At 38.9% G+C, this 21595-nt stretch overlaps 1 protein-coding gene across 2 annotated transcripts in view; it reads right to left on the minus strand.

Moving 5' to 3' along the window:
* The window catches only part of ntrk3b (neurotrophic tyrosine kinase, receptor, type 3b), a 166138-nt gene that overhangs the window by 85382 nt on the left and 59161 nt on the right, over positions 1–21595 (minus strand). For both annotated transcript variants that reach the window (XM_019258391.2, XM_019258392.2), the window contains exon 4: positions 12607–12675. In XM_019258391.2, the coding sequence (XP_019113936.1) occupies positions 12607–12675 (69 nt within the window). The remainder of the gene's footprint in view (positions 1–12606; positions 12676–21595) is intronic.

Consider the following 21595-nt stretch of genomic DNA (forward strand, 5'->3'; position numbering starts at 1 on the left):
TCTCCTGTGCCCCTGTTTCCTGGGGTAAATACCTGCAGAGCAGCCACATGCCAAAGCAGATTGTTTGGCATGACTGCTTGCGTGTCTGTGTGTGTGTGTGTGTGCACCCACACTGAAGACTGAATCATATGGACTGCCTTATCCAATTATCATTAATGCTACAACACAACTGTCATCGCTATAGGCTGACCTATATTCTGTTAATAATAATAAAACATTTAAGCTAGTGCTTTCTACTATTAATAGCAAATATTAATAGTAAGTGTCAAAGCGCATTAAATCCAAAAGCAAATCTATGCAAACTGTTCAGAAGAGAGTGGCGTTCAACAGGTGGAAAATTATCATAACTAAACGTCCAATAATTTTATCCCATTCCTCCACCCACCACCATCACATTCTGGATGTGTTCCACTGTTTTTCATTTTTTGACACTCCATATTGGTCTGGTTTGGTGAGGTGAAGTGAAAACATGATGTCAGTCCAGTGTGATTATGAGACTAAGCAAGCATTAATAACTTCAGGTCAGCACTATAACCATGCTGATATACTCCCTTAGCCACCTGGACATATTCAACATGATAATATTAAGAGGATTATGTTCACAACTCTAGTCTTTTGGAGGTAATGTGAACTTCAGATGGCCGCTCCTCCCAAGCTGTGCACACACGTCTCCATTAGCAACAACAAGAGAGGAAGCAGCATGAATAAAAAGCACCATTACTGTCAACGCTCTCCTAATCAGTCACATCCTTCACAATATCAATACCACGGTGATAACAATATGACGAACAGTGTCAATAATAAAAATCAGCAATATAATGAAGTGACTGCTGATTGAGAACACCTTGGCATATAAGATAGTCACCGCAGATGTGTGACTTTTAATAGTAGTTTGATTCATTTAAATTAACGGACGAGAAAGGAAAACAACGAAGGCCTGCACCGTGACATTCAAATGTGAGAAGGTCAAAGGTCAAAACAGTGTTCAGGCTATCACTCTCAGGCTGTATTAGCGACCGGCAGGTATCATTAGGCTCCTGTGTGCATACATTTCAATCTCACAGCAGCAAGCTGACGAGAGTCACATTATTCAACAATGTACGCCACCTCTGCATTTTGCATATGTCCAATTTGGAGGCTGTGATTGGCCAATTTTGTCAAGATGAATGCCTCTCCGAACGTCCTTGACAGAGGTCAATACGATATTGCAGGATGCATGAATAATGTATGCAGTACATCCACCATACCATAGAAAGTAATGAGAATAGATTTCCTCAGGTGGATCTCGCTTATTATCAGGTGCTCACTGGATCTGATACTGTAGTCAGTTTCATATTCACTATATGACAGCATACCCATTGGGCTAACTCGTATGATACAAGGACTGGACACAGAAATGCTCATCTACTCTCCGAAAACAACCCAAAGAATCAAATCTAAAAGTAAACAAATTAATTCTGCCCTTGTTTCTTCAATTGGGGCAATTTTTTGTTTTGACGATAGAACAAAAAACATTTTTCTTCTCTGATGAAAGATGAAAGAAAAAATACACCTCATGGCACTTTCGAACGGAAGAACTTTAAACGACTCCAACAAAGATTGAGGTGTATGATACATGTTACTATTGCAGAGGTACTCTTGTTGTGAATAAATGTACCAAAATATTTTTTTCAGAACAGACCACACAGACCATGTACTGACTACTAGTTATCTTAGGCAGATCACATTTTATCATTCCCACAGTGACTCATGGCCATAGGCAGGATTTTAGAGGTTATGTGTTGAATTCTGTAAGTCTGTAAAAATATTTTCATTTATTTGGTTAGCTATTTATTTTCTGCACAAACAGAAAGCAACAACCACTGATAAATCAACACACACAAAAAAAAAAACTAACTAAACTACAACAAGTGTCTGCACTTTGTCTCTACTTTGCATATTATTAAGGCCAGAGTACATATTTCTTTCCAGGGAACATTTTGGGAAGTTATTATGGAATCACTGACCCCCCAAAAAATCAAGCATTACCATTTTATTTGCCAACATAAAGGTCTAAATAGTATTTCAAAGGCCTCTCCTCACTAATAGTTGGAGTAAACATTGAAATACTGAATCTCCTAATAATATTTGTTGGCCTAAAAGGAGTCAATTTTAATTGCAGAATCTAAAAATACTAAAAAGTCTAAGTTAAAGCTAAATTCAGTCATTAGAAATATAATATTGCACTGTAACAATGCAACTAAAGAAAATGTGAAATATATGCACATTCAGTAACATGTTGGATAATCTCATGAACCTCATGTGGACTATGAAAACTAGAGCACAGAGGAGTTAACCTCATGGGTATCTCGCAACATGCCTGTGCAAAGGGGAAATTTACCATAAAGGTTTTCATTTAATGCTGAGTCGAACCACAAGGGATCAACGCTCACCTGTGCAGGGTAGCCCAGGCTTTCAACCTTTATAGTGTAATTATATTAATTGTTAATAAGAGCCTAAACCTCTATACATTAGACACTATTCCTCTGGGCAGAGCTGATTAGGGGCAGGGCCAACATGCAGCTGTACAGAGAGAGAAAGTAAAAAAAATAAAACTGCACTTGAATAAAAAAAAATAAAAAAAAGAAAGGCTGCAACCCTGCCTAGCCTGCCTCAAACGTGTGCCTAGCCTGTACGACACAGTAACATGGTTGTGATTTTACAGCTCCACCATCTAAACAAGTTATGAGACAACAAAAGAATAAAATACACAGCACACTGACAGCTGGAAGTTGATAAATGTCTGGAGGAGGAGCAGATTCAGCTTGGAAAAGAATAAAAGCAAACAGCAGTGTGACCCCAGATACAGAGAGCTAACAGCATGATGTTTTCTCGAAGCTGGCTAACGATCCACCCCGCTACTCCAGAGGAGAGCTAATGATCACCACCAGAGGCTGTTTTTCTGGGAAATGTACACACAGGTGCTTTGGCTGAGGAGCCGTGGATCACAAGCAACGATAAGCTATATGCCGCATTGTTGCTCGCGTGCTTTGATCTCAGCTTGAATACTCTGCTTCCTCTCCTTATACTGTTGTCAGGAATTATTTTAGGCTCTTAAATCCTGTACGTTTAATAAATCGCCTTATTTGGCACATTTTACCACCATGCTACTGATCTTTGGTGGTAAGTTGTATTTCCCGTGATGCCTGGCTTTGTGGTAATTCAGCAGAAAGATTACTGTAGCTGCTCTAGGTGCTCTTTTTTTTTGGTCACATTGTTAGTCACTTATACAACTATACAGCACAGCCAGATGTTAATGCATATTCATGAGAAATATTATATTTGTGAATCCATCCCTTATTAGTAAGCTAGTTTTATTTCCGAAAGGCAACCAATTCAGGTATTTCTTTAGTACCCGTTCAGGACTTGAATCCACTGTCAGTAGCAGAGCCAGATGGTTTCTATAGTGGTGTCCAGCACTCACTTTGAGGTAGCACAGACAATAATCCGGTTTCCATAAACATAAACATTAATTTGGCAAATACGTTTTTATTCTCACTTTTAAACTTTTTTCCTAAACAAAAACGACTTAATGCTTTTAACTTTTAATTAAATCAACTTGCTGTGCCCGCTTCATCTGGTTTTCCAACTGGAGAATTGCTACCTACTGCTTTTTTTTTCTTTTCTTTTTTTTTGCCAAATTATCTAAAATTTTGATACATAAGGATGTTAACATGACTAGTGGTATCTCGTGAAGTTTTTCTGCATGGCATGGTCTTGTACAAAGGTTGAGTTATGACATTTGGGTCTAAAATCATGATCAGTCTTGATGATGTACAGGCAGTACCGCTGATCATTACTTTTCCATAATTACAGTTTTGTTTATACACAATCGCAGCTCTGTGCTGCTCTTTATTTGGTTTGGAGGAATTCACACTTAGGCAAAGAAGAAATTACTCGCATTTACCTGCAATACACAGACAATTTCCATGCCTAATGGATCATCTGGTGAGGATACTGACCTTTTGCCTGCGCCTTGTAGCTTTAGTTATATATCATGTATGTAGCCACAATGTGCATATTTAAGACCCTTTTACAGGCTTCTTAGTTTGAAACAAATCAGCTGTAAACATGAAAGAGTCGGCTAGAGATCAAGCACAGCATAAAGCTTTTAGCAATAGGTCACGCTAGCTAATGACAGTCATTATTTTAGTTGACAATATATGCATGTTTTTTGGCTTGAAGGCTGCTTTTGTTTGCTTTGAAAACCCCATTGTTTCCATGAAAACTGTATATGTGCTGTACTCAAAAAGAAAGCTTGACATAGGCGTAGGAGTGCGGTGCTTTGTGAAGGGTCAATTCGTTCTCTTTGATCGTATACTGAGTTGTATTTTGTTGTCTTCATATCACTCTATTCTTTGATCTTGGTGTTCTTAATGCAAAGCACTCATTGTTGTTGTTGTGTTTCTGCACTGCACTTTCCATAGATAACTTGTCAATCAAACAGTGTGGCCAGTACTGTCACTGTTATTATAATAACGTGGAAAAGAGATAATCTAGCTGTCATGCCATCAGATTGGCTCGTATTGAAGCAGTTGATTGACAGTTTGCCATCTATTCATAGGCAATAAGCTGAATAAACGGATGTAGGCATGAACTGGACTCATTTTTACTGCATGTTTACTACATCGCTGTTGCACTGTTGCTCTTCTCCTATCAGAAATGTCAAATTATGCTCCGTTTCCTTGAACAGCAGGAGGTTGAGAGATTAGAGTTTTGAGAAAGAATAACACAACGTATAAATCAATCGGGAAATAAATGCAGAAGAAACCGAGGGTTGACTCAACCAATGTCAAATTTAATACTCTTCTTGTCAGCAAGAGCTTTTACAGCATAAGCATTTCCCCCAGATCCTGCTAAATTTGCTTAACAGTTGCTTTTACCACACCACACTTGGTGTGTATCATTGCTTCACCACACTCCTGGTTGCTGCTGGACAGGCTCCATCATTCTCACACTGTATCTTCTGCTTATGTCATGGATAAAGTGGTACGCTGCAAATAATAATAAATCACTGCTTTGTCCCATCATTGCTTTTCTGTAAGGTTGCAGCCACTTGGCCAGTCAGCGTCCCTGCAGGCTTTCTCACTGCCTTTTTATCAAACCACTATGGCTCTTTTTTGTCTGAGGAGGCAGACCTGACTTTGGCTTATCGACAACACCACCTGCACTGCAATCATGTAGAGGAGAGGGGACACCCGAGGCAGGTCAGGGAAGGTTTCAGGTAAGGAAAATAGACAAAGTGCAGGAATGTACAGCAGTTTCTTCAAAGTCTTTAAAGATTTTAGTATGGACTCTTAGATATTCCATGTTTTTAGAAGTGCTTTATGTGTATATTCATTAAATATGTTCAGGATATGTGCAGTGGTTAGCACTGTCGCCACACAGTAAAAAAGGTTGTGGGTTTCAAATCCCCAGGCAGCTGTGGCCTTTCTGTGGTTGGTGGGTTTGTGGCTGGGCTGTAACCTTTCTGTGTGAAGTTTGCACATTTTTCCTGTACGTGGGCTCTCTGAAGGTACTCCAGCTTCCTCCTACAGTCATGCAGGTTAATTGGTGACTCTAAAGTCTATAATGTTTGTTTGTCTCTACGTGTCAGTCCTGTGATGAAGTGGTGACCTTTTGAGGCTGTACCCCACCTCTCACCCAATGTTAGCAGGGATTAGTTCAAGCTCAAGCTCAAGCTCTAGCTCAAGTGAACCTGAGAAGGATAAACGGTCATGGAAAATAAACGAGTGCTCAGGATAGAGAGTGTAGTGAACTCACTCGTGCTGTGAATTTTCATTGTATTTAAGGGGTAGTTGTGACAAAGAGATGAAGTTGATTCCTGTCATAATACAACCTCAAACAGTTTGCACACTGTGTTAAACATAATAAAAATTTTGCAAATCATCCAGCAGTTTGAGAGCAACATTCTTTAACACACAATTGCAATGAATTTATGGATTTCACCATCTACAATCCGTAATGTCATTAAAAAATTCAGAAAATCTGGAGCAGTCACCATTAAATGCCTGTGACCTTTAAGGTGGCACTGCATTAAAAATTGACATGATTGTATAAAAGATTTTAGCACCTAGACTCAAGTAATGCAAGTTAAGACATGCAAATTGGAAAAGTGTTCTGTGTTCTGACGAGTCCACATTTCAGGTTGACTTGTGTCCTCCAGCATCCCAACTTTTTTGGAATGGGGGTTGCATAATTGTGCTGAGCAAAAAAGAAATGAAAAAAATTTAAATACAATACAAGCTGACTATCACTCTTAGAAACCAAAAGCCTGAAAACACCCAACAGGGTGCCAAATAGCTCTTGAAAAGAGTAATACACAGGCTGCTTTGTTGTCCCATAGCAGGTGAATCCTTCACCTCATTTCCAGCCACACAAGCAGCTATTCCAAAAAAAATCCTCTGCACACGCTGATAAAACAGTATGAAGCACTGAGCTGCTCTCAGGAGTTTTTGGAGACCAAAGTTAAAAGGAGAGTGAATATTAAACTTCCATTCATCAGGTGGACACAAACTCTAAGCGGATGCTGATGGTGCTCTTCTCGTCTGGGAGTACGAACAAACATTTTATGATGATCTTGTGTTTCAGCTGGATGTGGTCCAGGTGGCCTAAAATCAATTAATATCTACACATTATCTACAGTAGATGGAATACACACATACAAAGTTTACATTTACCTCTTTACTTGCAATTTTATTTCCCAAAATGACTCTACTCTTAAGACTCTACTTTCATACCAATGTGAAGCTGGCAGTCTTTTCTGTTTTTACTAGTGCCTGTTTAGTAATTACGTAGCTTCAGTCAAGTGTGAAGTGGAGTGGAGCACTGTCGTGGTATTTCATTTCAGGTAGGAAAGTTAAATGCCGGTGTTAATTTTTTGTTCATTATCCTATGCCTGTTTTTTTTGTTGTTGTTTTTTTTATAATCTTATTCTCGCAGAATTTAGATAATTGTATCCGTAGTGACTTAAAATATTCAACAGTAGTCATATCAAAGATTGAGAGAGTACAGGGCAGTCGAACATACATCAGAATACTATTTTTAAATGCGATTAAAGCAGAGTCTGAGCTAGGTTAGAATAATGGGTGATTCTTAAGCATAATGCCAGCCGTTGCTGCTCAGGATGATTGAGGCGCCACTTTTCAGCAGATTAAATCCCATTTGCCATTAAATTGTAACAGGAATGAGTCTTCCATCTCTAGTCTCTTCTTCGATGTGTTGTGCACGTCTAAAGCTCTGCGCAATTACTCCAAACACCATTTTCTGCAAATAAAATAATTTCTGTCAAGTGAAAGGGGTTATTATGGTGAGCTGTAACTTTATGCAATCATGTAAATGTTACTTCTGACAGTACTTCAAATTAACGCACACATTTAAACTTACTCAAATTGGACAATTTTTTTTAGCAAACAAAAAATAAATGTTTCAGACAAGCCAATTTTACTCTTACGTACAGTAAGTATGTATTGCACTATGTAATCTACTTCCCTACTTTTAAAATCTTTGTAATAATTGGGTGCCGTGGCGCAGTGCTCTGTGGCTGACTCACAATCCGCAGTGATAGTTTGACGTCTGGTGCTTTTTTTTTCTGCGCCCCGTGAGCGAAGCTGGCAAGAACACACTGCAGGCCAATGAAAAATGTTGCAGCAGGCACAGGTTTGGCGAGGTGACACTGACCAGAACAGCACAGGAGTTGGAAGCAATTTAGGGACTGAAAATTTGTAGAAACAGAGACAGATCGGGCCCTGGCCTGACTGTTCCATTCATAACATGTCATTTATCAAGAGAGAAATGTGCTTTATTGAAAGTGGATATTTTTTTGCATGGATCTCTCCTTTTGATTAACTGCCTGCTATTGATAATGCATTAACACCATAAACAGTAATGTAACAGTACTTCTATTTGAATATAGACTTTCAGTCCTCTTTTGGCTTTAACCTGGTGACTTCTCTAATGTCTAGGCCACTGCAGCCCCCAGTCTTTTCTACTGGATTTAACATTTTAACACTCCCATTTCGTCTTCCTCTTTCCTCTTACATTCTTTGATGTTTTGAAGCGCCAGTGTAGATGTCCTGTATTGGACCCTAATAAAATTAAGGTTAAAACTGAGTAATTTACCAGTCTCGCAGCCTTTGGAAATTTTATGTTTAATTTATCCTAATCCACTGGCAGTCACATCAGAACATTACAGGTTTGATCTGTTCATATTTTATCCATATGCAAAGAAAAATCCATTTCGCCGTGAGAGGCGTAAATGTTTGACTTTGCATCGGGCCCAGCTTCCCAGAGAGCTGAGATTAAAGAAGCGCTCACAGAATAAAGGGATTCGTGATGCACATTGCTCAGGCAGATCGCTTCAGTTGCTAAAGAAGGAGAATATTTCCTTCTTTTGTGGACCAGACAGAATAAGCTTCCTCGAAGACGGCAGTATCGGTGACTGCCGCTAACTCCGCTTCAAATAATCTCCAATAATATCACCCTGGAAGCCACAGTGTCAGATTTAGCATTTAGCCGCCCCATTCAGCCTGCTGCTGTTCTCGGGCTTATGATTGGCTGGGTTGTGAAACACACTGCAGTAGCTCTGGTCCTTTGGCTAAAGGGCACAGACAAAGAGGGAGAGCCGATTATCTGTGTCTCATCCAGAGGCTGCACACAGCAGACGTTTATTGTAGAGCTTCAATGTGATGTTGGGGGCTTTTCACAGGAGTTACAAAAGACTTGAGATTATTGAGATTTCACTGATAGTATTATCGTTGTCACTGATATTGAGATATTGCAAGGAGTGTGACATATCTGTGCAACCAACCTGAAAAACAAAGCAACTGTTTTGCAAGAGGAAGTACTTTTTACTCTTCAGTTTTAACTCTTGCCTCATTATGCATGCTGACTTTTGTTTCCAGGTTTGATTACAATTGTGTCTGAACACTGGATCGCACTGACAAGTGGACCCACTGCAGAGGCTGTCTGAGATTTACAAAGTCCTGCCCTCATGAAAGTAGCTGAATAATCAATTCTTTAATGGTTACACAACTCTTTTTTTATTGAGTAAAACATGTTTTACACCTAATTAATTATGTGTAAAAGTACTTAGAAGCAGGGAATGTGGCATTTAATTCAAATTGGTCAATCACACTGCCTTGATAGAAATATGTGTTTTTTTTTTAATGGTGATTAGAGTCTGGCATCAGTACTTGTATAAGTTTCTTGTATTACCTTTTTGGCCAGTAAGTATAAATTACCTCTTTTCTCAGCAGTAACTTCTTGTGTCACAGCGAACACACTATTCACCCTGTTTCATTTTTTTCTTTTATTTATTTTTTTCTCAAAAAGTTATGGAAGCAATTGGACTGTAGCTTTAAGAGCCAGTATAATAAAACAGTGGACCTTAATGAAATATACAATGAATGAATCAATAAATGTAATTAACGCTTGTGAACTTGGCTTTACTGCTTGTACATTTCCTATTTGTTGCAGGTCACTTGCACCATGTTGCTGCTTTGAAATTGGTGGTCTCTCATTGTGAAAAAAATTAATAAATAAATTGAAATACAATTACAATAACAGTGACTGAGATAACACGGTGTAGCGACAGCGCCATGGCAAAGGGCCATGCTTTCCTTTCGTCACATAAAATGAAAATTATTTCAGCTGGTTTGATCTTACTCTATTTACATAATATTAGTGTGGTTCAGCAGCATGGGCGGTCGCTTGTCATTGATACTGCATTGTGTTTTATTCTAATAATTAAAGGCAATAGCTGCCCGGTGAGCGCCCTTCATTTGGCATGATTGAATGATTGGCACTCTCCAGGCTAATGCGGTTTGGGAGAGCACACAGACACACTGAAGAAAGTAATGATGTCAGGGCCACGTCGCAGACTCTGCCCATGATGGAGTGACTCATTTCCTATTAGCGAAGCCTGATTCCACATGGCTTCCTTCTTGCATAACGCCTCGGCCAGCGTCTGTGCCGCTACGCCACTCCAACTGACACCTCTTAACCAAACACACCAAATGGAATAGACATAAACCCTCACTCCTCATCAGCATTCAGCGGGAAGCACAGGCATCACCCTGGCCATGCTTTTCATGTAGAACAACAAAGACACCATTTGTACACATCTAAAATGGTTGCTTAAGAAGAAACAGGATTGCACATTAGGGCAAATTGTGCTCTTTGAGCTGTAATGGTGATTCGGTTAAGGAGGGAGCATTACTAGTTACTTTAATTTGTGACATGTGATGTAATCTGTCGAGGAATGTAAAGTAATTTGACTGTTGAACTCTAATATGGCACCTTTCAGTGTCTCTGTAGCAAAAATGGCCTCTAAAAAAGATGAGCCTCTTCTCTATTTGTGTGATAGTATGAAATTAAATTTGCACTATAACATATTTAATGGTGAAAAAGTAACTATGGCACATAAGTATGATCAGCAACATATGATACACCATTAGTTAAATTGCTCAACTGTATAAAAATAAATAAATAATTTCCTATTCAGCAACTACAACATATAAATGCTGCTTACACATTAATAAAATAATACAGTGAAAATGCTCTTTAATAATATAACACAGACACTGAAAGGGGCCATTCTGCATACTAAATACTCGACTAATAATTTGTAAGCATACTTTAGTGATAAGCACTTTTACTTAACAATAATATTTAGTATTTGTGACTGAAGAAAGCACAACCAGCATTTACAAGAATATATTTTGTTATTATTTATTAAGTTGAGTTCTACACTCATTAGAACATTATGGGGGTTTGGTTTGATTGCCTGTAAACAATTCTTACCTACCCAATTAAACCAGTGAGTCAAACAGAAAGGAGAACAGAAATTAGATGGGTTTTTTTTGTTTGTTTTGTTTTTTGAGCAACAAAATGTAGGAATTGATATTTTTACGATTTAGTTTCTGAGTGCAATAGTACCGTTGTAGTTGTGTCTGAGCCTTTTATTTCATTTAAGTGCTCGCCAAGGATTAAAACTCAGTCCTAGATTTGCTCTTGTCTGACTGCTTCTTTGGTCACTCACTCTTTTTCTGTTCTTAGCTTCCTGCGTCAACATTCTCTTCCGTCTCTTTGCTGTTAACTACGTCCATAGATGATGCTGAGCTCATTGCCCACTTGCCCAGCTCTGGTTCTGCCATGGCACTGGCTATGCTCAATGTCAGCATTCCCCTGTTCCTTGGACCTGAAAACCTTCTCTTCACGGTGGTCCAAATTGCCTGCGGTACAAACACCCACTGGTGCTCTGACCTAAAGCTAACAAACCGGCTGACATTAGCTAACAGCAGCAATAGCTTGCAGCAGTTTACCATAAAGCATTTAGTACCTCTTGTTGGTGTTCATCCCCGGAGCATAAAGTTACATAGTGCAAGAACAGACTTAAGAATGAGGCACTATTAACCATCTACACTGTAGCATAAAATGATTTGAAATATCTTATTTAATTGTAGAAAAGTTACATAATGTTGCTTTAAGTATACAGTAATTAGCAAAGTTTAAACTTTACTTGTTACACATATAATATATACATTTATTTAATTATATTGATACTGATGTGAAAGATCTGAATACCTTTTCCATCACTAAATATTACAGCATATTATGACATAATATACTATTACATAATATACTGTACATATGTAAGCAAGGGGTGCAAAGTGTGGACACTGCAATCAGCAGCAATAAGATTAACTAAAGGCTGTATCGGTGCCTCTGGCGAGGGCCCACAGTGAGATGACACTTGTAGCACTTGTATGGGGGTCTGGTGTGAATTGCTTCCTACACAGGAGGGATAAGAAGGAGCGACCTGTAATATTGGCAGTCCTACATGTGCGAGGAATACATTTTCCTCAGGATGACAGTATAAGATAAGTGCCCAAAATGTAAAAGTATACTGTCAGTGTTAGCAGGGCTTTCCCTTTGCTCTGCTATGTACAGCAGCAGGACTACCCCAGATCAGCATTGTGCCATGCTCTCAGAGGACCTGCCCTGCTTCTACCTCTGAAAATAGAACAATAAGCAGGCCTGCTTGAAATAGTCTTGTATCACATCCTGCTATACTTCAGCTTTATATGCCAGGAGGCGCAGGAAGTGCTCTGTGCTCAGAGCACAGCGAAGGTTCAAATGATGGACAGTGCTGACAGCCGTAATGATGTGTAAATTACAAAGCGGGTCGCCTTTGCAATGTTCTCACTGGTGGTGAAAGAGCAAACTCATTTCATAAACACAATGATCGCTAAAATATTCATAACAAACAAGAAAATGGGGTTAGGCTCCCTCCTCCTACCGGGCCATTACATTTCCTTTGTGTGGGTTAATTAAGTCAACAAATGACTTATATGATCACAGTGCTGTCCTACTGCCTATAGGTTCAGTCTTTTACATGTGCTCAGACAAATGAGAGGTTTTGTACAACAAAGACAGGAATTATAATGGCATGCGGTGTTGACAATTTGCATTGAGGCAGATAGTACGCAGGGAGCAATGATAAATTGCTCTAATAAAATACAAACAAAGCCAACGAGAGAGATCAGACGAGGAAGGAAGACTTACAGCTCGGAGAGTTGGAGGTGCTGGAAGAGCTGCCATGACAGAGTGGTGAGAGGATTCTTTGACAAGTTTCTGCAGAGGAAAGGGAAAAAAAAGAAAGTTAAATTGAATTATGAATTCATGTCTCTTGCTGGATGGCATGTCTGTTATTGTACCATTTCTTAATTTATTAGTTTTGATGTCCTTTGGATTCAGCAACCTAATTAGCAAATCTTTCTGTGGGTGATTTTGATATTTTCTTCTTTTGCTTTTGAGGTGAAATTAATTTTTCTGTCTCTTTGGGCTTTCTCATCCCCAGCCACACATCACTTTGTGCTTATATCTACAGTACTGTGGTGCGTTTATGCAAGGAATATAGACCAAAATCAGGAGAACCAGTAACATTAAATAAAATAAATGGCACTAAAATAAAATAAAATAAAATAAAATAAGCATCTGGATATATAGGCCTGCACTGATGGCTGAAAATAAGGCAAAGTAGTATTGACAAATAAAGGGAAACAGGCCTGGCTGTCTGGAGCTTCAGGGCACAGCCAACTCAATAAAAGAAAGTTGACCGCTTTCAAGTCAAATAATTCAATTGACTTAAGGAACCCCTCTGGCTCAGAAAAGCCACTAAATTGAATAACAGATAGCCAGAGATCTACAAGTGATTTGACCAGAACTTTGAATCGGTTTAAATATGAGTATCAGGCATCTGTCTATATAGATATTAAGAAATACAACATCTCTGAGGGGGATTTGACACCTGTACACCATCAAACCATATTATCAGTCCATGCTGTATCAATGAGATAAAAACAAAAGAGTAATGTTCGATCTATTTTGCTTTCTTTGGTGGTGGTGTAAATGGATATAGTTTTAGATGACTGCTCACTTAATGACTCACATGCTTTGCATGTTATTTTGAGTTTGAATGCAACACCTGATATTACAGCGTGTCTAAATGCGCAGTGAGGCGTCATCGATCCAGCCACTAATCGAAGTGACCCGTGCAGGATGTTGCAAATAGCGTTAGAGAGACACGCTGTGGATATGTGGAAAAAACAAACATTATAAACAAAAATATATAGCATTGTATAAGCAAGCAGTAGTTAATATTTATTGTATTTCGAATTTTTGTACACGACTGACTTAATTCCTTATGACACACCCACACACAGTCTATAGTAGGTTAATTTGTATGGAAGACCTATTAGATACTCCTGTAACCAGAAGTGTTGCCATGGCAACAGGGAGCTAAGGATGTTGCAGGTCCTTCTTATTTCCTGTGATATCACACATGCACAATACAATTACACATGTGCACACACACACACACACACACACACACACACCTGCAGAAACACCCAGATATGTAGATGCACGCAAGTAAAACCCCAAAGAAGTCTCGTTTGCAAGTCACTGACAAACTGGTTAAACACTGTCACCTTGAAATGTGTGCTCGTGCGAATGCACTGCTGCTCAGAATACAGGGGATGTGTGAGGATATGTAAAGATGCTGCATGAAATTTCACCTCCCAAAGAAAATCCCAGTGGTCCCAAAGGGACTGTATTATACACTGAGAGAATACATTACAGGGAGAAAAAAAAAGAGAGAGAGAGAGAGAGAGAGAGAGAGAGAGAGAGAGAAGGGGTAAGAGAAAAGGTGTGAGCAAACAGCAGCTCATTAGGTGATGCAGAGCAAGGCAACTCAACACTTACGTCAAATCACACACACCAAAATAGACATACATTTATACCACAGATCTGCAAAAAGACACATGTCAAATGACAGACCCTAAAATAGACACACGTTAGGCTGAAAACCAACATTTGACCGCCGAGCTCCAAACAGACACAGAAGACCCTCAAATAGTCTCAGCAGACCCTTATCTGATTTTTTGTGGTTGATTTCATAAGATAAGATAGATTTTAATGATCACTGGGAGAATTCAGTTGTCACAATAGCTCATATACAAAAGGTTGATACAGTAATAATATAATCTTATAATCTATAAATCTTATTATTGAATAGTACATTTTATAATTGCACAGAGCATTCACTTTCTTCCCGCAAGTTGGATGAGAAGATTTTCTGTACGGTATACTACCGCAAACACTTAGTTAGCTTTAGCTTAGTTAGTCTTTATGCCAAGTTAGACTAAACAGCTTCTGGCTGGAGCCATATATTAACTGGACAGATATGAGATTTCAAGCCAAGTTTATTTCCAGAAATGTCAATGTTAATCTTACAACTTGTACTTTTCCCTTACAGACTGCTTGTTAGATTCAGGTGTTATGACAATTTCTTCTTGAAATGCCTGTGGAGATGGTGATTTAATTTAAGCCGCAAATGTGGCTAATGAAATAAATGTTAGTTACTACTTGTAAAAGCAAACTTATCTACCCAGAAGATAATCATAAAAGTATGACCACCTGAGCCTTTAAATTAAATGGCATATATAAGTGTATTTTACTCCTTTTACCATTGAAAAGAGAGGAGAGGGGAGGAGAGGAGAGGAGAGGAGGAGTGTTTTCTGAGCAGAAAGTGAGACCTCCTTCACATCTCTCGCAGGAAGTGTTCTGTTTTCAAAGGTCATCCTTCGCATCTCGACAAGAAATGTCAGCTAAAATTGGATTGAGGGGGGTAAATGAATTAATAAATATATAAACAAATCAGCAAATAAGCCATCAAAGACGACGGAATGCCAAAAGACAGGAGGTGAGGAAGGCCAAGCGCTGTAGAGATGGGGGCCAATGATTATTAAATTAAAAAATTAGCAGTGTAGAAAATTAATTTATTTCTAAGCCAGGCATCTCTGTTTCCGGGCCTGGAAGGACGTATACAGCCCGCCAAACAAATACACACACAGACCTCAACCACTTTGACTAAGTGATCAGCATACACACAACTGCTTTTCAGTGACTGAGCCACAAATCATCTCCACTCCTCAGACAGTGCTCATTTGAATAAAGAATTATAATTATGTGATTCACATGAAATTTTCATTAGGTTGGGGTAGAAAATACGCGTTTACACTGCCAGATGTATCTAGGTGTTAATATTGATGACAGCGTCGGCTCCCTAGCCAGAGGGCGACGAAGTGAACACTAAACTGAACCTGGGTGTTTGCTCCTCTGCAGAGGAGGTGCAACTCCTCCTCCCTCCTTCTTTAATAATTCTGTTTGGCACAGATGCCATTGGGAGGGCTTGGCTACTCGTGAGAGTTGGCTAATTAGTGCAGCCTCACTGGTAGCTACTGTCTGAGTGTGGGGGAGCTCTGCAGATTGACATTCAAGACCATGCAGAGGAGAACCAGACAGCCACTGAGTGAAGTGTCGCAGCGGATCAGCAGTATGGACGTCGTGAAATCTAGTCGTCATCTGTCATGCCAAAAGAAGCTGCTAATATTTGCTGCAGCAACATAAACTAATTGCTTCCCCTTTTTTCCCTGTTTAGTTTTACAGCATTTTGTCACTTCTAAAACGATTTTCTTTTCTTCCTGGAATGTCTTCTGAGCCCTTTAATAATGTTGAAGACTGTAAGCTGCAGAAACACAGCTTTTAAATGTGATGTCTGACTTTAAAATATCACGGGTGTCAGTCTTAAAAGAAAGTTGTTTTTCATCAGTAGATGGGAGAACGGGGGTTTGTCTTTTACAGCTGCCATGTTCGGTATATGAAATCATTTTGCATTAATGAGATAAAGCTAAGGAAACTTTGATCTGGTTTAAGAAAACCTATCGTAGCAGTAGCATGAACAATTGAGAGAACATTGTGTGTTTTCCTTAGTTAAAAGACTTATTACAGTATTACATAAATTACAAACTTGTTTTATGAAAATACACAGTCAGTTCTGCTTTTCTCTATTTCTCATTACCTGATGCAACACACCAGTGACTCACCCTGCAGTCAGGTTCTTATTCAGGCAAAACATACCCCAAAACCAGCTTCTGTACCTGGAAACATTCTCTCCAAGAAGACTAAGTGAACATCAGCATTTAGTTTCGAAGATGCAACATACCGTTCTGTCTTTATTATTTTGAGTTGTTTATTATGTTGATCCAGCATGAAGCCACCACCACTTATCACCACAAGTATTCCCAAAATAAATAGTTTACAGAGGTTGAACTTAGCATATTGCCAAAACTGTCAGAAAGCTGGAAGGTTCACAAATATAAAAAAAACTCTGCAGGTATCAGCCAGTATGGTGACCTTCTACATGTTTCTGCCTGATAATGCTCATAACATATTTCATGCTTCTCATTCGACTCAGTGTAATGTGCAACTCATGGTCCAACGGTCCAATGAATCATCCCCTCTGCAACCGAAAACTACTGCATGTATTCTTCCTTCCTGAATGCACACGGCAATAGAGTAGTAAATGTATGTTGATGTGCATATTCAACTATACCAGCACTGCCTCTGTCACAGGCTGAAAGAGCTCATTTGAACTATCTGAGCCTGCTTAGTTCACCTTGTTCGCTCTCTGGATAAATTATCCGAGGGCTGTGACCTTTGCCTCAGATCTAACTAGACTTTAATTTACATTTTGTCAACGTATCTTGTTCTAAGTTGCAGCCTTCCTCCATATCCAAACCAATAAGCACATCCTCATGTAAACCCTAAAATATACCTCACCTAATCTATTTAACACCTCGATAGTGTTACCTCCTAACATCCTGTATTTTCTAAATCTTCAGTATCAACAAGATGTATTTTCTGAGAAAACAAGCACAGTACAAACACTACAGACATCAGTCCAGCGCAGAACCTTCACCTTATGTGCCCTCGTACTTTTAGTATTTTGGATGTTAATAAGACTGAAATGTTCTCTTACTGCATTCTTTGAGGGAGCAAACAAAGAGTTTTTTCAACCAAAGTATAATGCTGTTCATGAAATGGTCTCTCACTGAACTAAATGGCTGAGGTTAGAAATAAATTATTGGAATAGTCATGCATTCAACATGTTTGCTTTTTACAGCGCTATAATAAGTGTCATGAGATGGCATGAGAGAAATTTTGTTATGAATTGTCGCTAGATAAATAAAATTAAATTGAAATTGAATTGAATAAAATAGTGTCCCACAATGCATTGGCACTGGACATAAATACTGACTTCAGTAGCTGCATATTGTTTTTTTTTTTTTTTCATTAAATGAAACACTTTTATATTTATATTTACAAGGTTAATTTTCTTTAACCTTGGAGATTTTAATGTTGATTTTATTTGTTTTCAACATTTTTATCTTATTCTGTGTTTTGTCAGAAAACGTCAGTTTAATCAAAAGCTATCGTTTCTTCAAAAATGTTCTGCCTTATAGACAAGAGTCCACTCGTCATTTGTTGACAGATTTAAGATTTAAAAGAAATACAGATCATTTGGGCACCTAACCTGGGGAGACTTTATGTTGCAGTGTGGTGCAGAAGCTGACAGGCTACTCAGTGATTGTCTCATTTGTTTACAGTAATTAGTCAAATGTCTCAAAATCAATTAGCTAATTATTTATTAATGCCAAAATGTGGAGGATAATTTAAAAAATAGAATAATTTGCACAAAGCACGTGAAGTTTGTATTTTTTTTTCACATTAGTCCCTTGTTACGCATTCAGTACATGTACTGTCGTCCCTAAGCAGCAGAGTGCAGCATATGAGCTGTAGAGCAGCGTCCCTCTGAAAGGTTCTGGGGGCTAGTTGACAGGTAGAAAACAATCATGTGTCATAGCTGGTAAAGCTTGTGTTTTCCCAATGGTGAAGCGCATACATTTAGGAATTATCTGTATCAGCAACACATGTCCTGTCCTATCAAACATCTCAGATAAGTCTACCACCAATCCTCAACGAGAACATGTTATGAAGAAAAATAAATGGATGCTTCAATGCTTGTACATTATTGATAAGGGAATTAGAGGGAATGTGCTTAAAATCTCCCTCTTTAGGCGAGTGGAGGGGGTATGAGATCCATAAATGGGGTTCAATGTACTGTATAGAATTCATTTAGTCACAGCAGCCAAGGAGAAACTTCAAACAGCCACCTCTTCATTATAACCGAGAATATTATTCACCCCAAATCTGCATCAAGCATAGGTGAGGTTGGCTCTGGGGAAAAGGGATAAAAATAGTCAATTCTTTAATCTCAGAAAAATCCTCTGGTTGTGGTGAATGCGTGCACGTGTCGCACTAATCTTTCAGCAGAATTCCTCTCATTCACTTTTTAAACCTGTTTATTCCTCCTCCACATCCAACCGGGTTAAATTATATAAAACTGGTGCTACCCTTGAGAACTGTACATAACCCTCAGCTGTTTTGTCCAACGTTTGTCAGAAGTATAATAGCAGCTTTGGATGATGAATAGCAAAAATGCATGAACAGTGGAACATACTAACTAAAGGTGTGTTCGTACAGAAATCAAACTTTTACATAAATATTGTTTAGCTAGTCTATGTTAATAGCTAAAATGAACTGAACCAACTGTTCATCTGTTAGCTGTGAGAAAAAGACAATGACCGCAATGTGCCGCTAAGAATTCTGTTCTCATCTCTACATGAAGCAGATTCATAAAGCTGTGGTATCAACACAAATCTTTTATTCATGTTTAAGCATTTACAACTCTTGTTCTTGTTCTTCTCTGGGATCAATTATCGTCTGTACGAAAATTTCATGCCAATCTGTACTAGTGTTTTGGACATAGTCAAAAGCTACGGCTGAAGTACCCAAACATCTTTATGCGCATGAGATCCTTCATTCAAAAATGATAAACAACACATTCATTCAGCGAATAATGCTACCTGAATCATTCACTATTTGTAAATGAATGACTGTATCTTTCACCCAATAACTATTCTGTAAACAAAGGCCTAATGGTGATTCATAACATTAATAACAGCCTGTAATATCTGTTACTTTTATTCCAGCAACAGCTGTGAATGACAAGGAATGATTACTTTTAATAAGGGCTTAATCCTGCCTTTCCAGTATCACTTTTATAAATCCTCCTGTCAGCATATTAACATCAACAAATTGGTCTCCGTGTACTGCCATTGTTTGGCTTATTCTAATCACCAAACAGGATTTTTTGTGTTTTTTGTGTTGCTAGTAAAGGAAGCTAAGATATACAAAAAATAAGATAGAGTGAAAAGGGGTATGAGTAGCATGAAAGCCATAACACCTTATATACGAGCCCACTGAGCCATTCAGTCAGGTTAGCATTATCATGATTAAGACATTTGCAACTGAAATATGTCCCTGCAATTTCATTCGAGGTTTCAGTTCGTCAGTGTAATTAATGCAAGACAATATTGTGCACAGTCATCTGTCTACACTGCTGATTGCAAGGGGGAGATGTGAGTCAATGTTCCAAGACACAAGAGAAACAAAGCCTTTAAGCCATGATTCTGATTATTTTTCCAGATAGGGATGGAGATGTTAATATAGACTGAGTAATGTAATGAAAATTGTCATCAATCTAATGAGACAAGCAGAGACAGAACCGCCACTGGGCTGCCAGCGTTGCCACAGGTAGACTCAAACCTTTTAGCCATAATTCTGATTGCGTTTGTTAATTATGAAGATGAAATATGCAGAGCCTCTGACAAAATCCAAAGCGAAAGCGAAAAATGTCTTTGTTCTAGGAGACTTACAGCGGGGAAAGAAAGAGTAGTGGGAGTTCCTGATAGTTCACTGGAGAAGGGTTCCCATGGAGAAAAGTTTGCTGCTTGTTCAGCTAAAGGTACACACTGCCAACCTGTTCTGGCCTGCTGCTTTATGAAATGCCTCTTGCTGAAATCAATAAAATGTTAGAGTTGATTAAAACACCAATAAAGACACCCGGGAGTATTTTTCTTCAGATGACTGCGAGAAACATTTAAAGCCTCTCTTCCGGCCTTGTTTCTCAGAGTGCTTTTCCAGGAAGCAAGCAAGTCAACACAGCATGATTATAGTAAATACCTTCAATATTTGAATTTGTTTGCTACACTGTTAAACATCAGCAACATAATGGAAACGCACTTTGCTATGTGTTCAGGCTGAAGTGTGGACTTCAAGACTCAGGTAATTTTGTTTACTGGGTTCAAACAACATTGGCTGGCCAATTATGTCCATCCAGAAAATAAAGTTATGACTCTATTCAAGATAAGAACTTGAAGAACACAGTGTGTTTTTGGCACTTTTCCGCAAGGCAGGACTCGCAGCCTGACCAGCTGAGTGCTTTTTAGTCATAATCCAGAGTTTCTGAGAAGTGATCGAGGCATTCATACAAGTACGACCCGCATCCAAATCCAACGTTGCCTGTTACAGGCAGCCAGACCAGACAGGATTTCTGCTGTGCTCATTTATAATTCCACAGTCCCGAGGACTGGATTAAATATTGTTTCAGTTAATTAAAACATTTCTTCTGAGCCACTGGCATTGCCCTTGTTTCTGTCTTTGCCATAATGATTGTTTCTCCCCACCAATAATGGAGACAACAGCCATGGGAGCTGCAAGAAAATGGACATAACTCTTCAGACCACTGAAGCCTTGTGCAATCAAAGCTCTTATCATCGAAATGTGTAGCCGGGGAATCCTGTGCTGCTGTCAGAAGCTGCAGGGGGAACAATTGAAGAAATCCTGCAGAGTTGCTGAACTTCTAATAGATCTTCCCAAGAAAAATGGTTTGGAAAAAATACAATTTTATTTACCTTTGCTCTCAGGGTGTCCTTGACCTGGATTCAAAGTGTCTATAGTGCCATAGAATATTTAAAAAAATAATTGTAATCATAGGAGTGGCAGAGTGGTGCCATGGTTAGCACTGTCGCCTCACAGCAGGAGGGTTCAAACCTTGGCTGGGGCCTTTCTGTGTGGAGTCTAAAGACATGCACTTAATTGCCCGTAGGTGTTAATGTGAGTGTGAATGGTTGTTGTCTATGTGTCCTTTGATGAGCTGGAGACTTGCCCAAGGTGTACCCCGCCTCTCTCTCTAAGTCATTTGGGATAGGCTGTGACCCTGATTAGGATGAGCAGTTACGGATAA

Source organism: Larimichthys crocea, chromosome VIII (genome assembly GCF_000972845.2).
Source record: "Larimichthys crocea isolate SSNF chromosome VIII, L_crocea_2.0, whole genome shotgun sequence".
Lineage (NCBI taxonomy): Eukaryota > Metazoa > Chordata > Actinopteri > Sciaenidae > Larimichthys > Larimichthys crocea.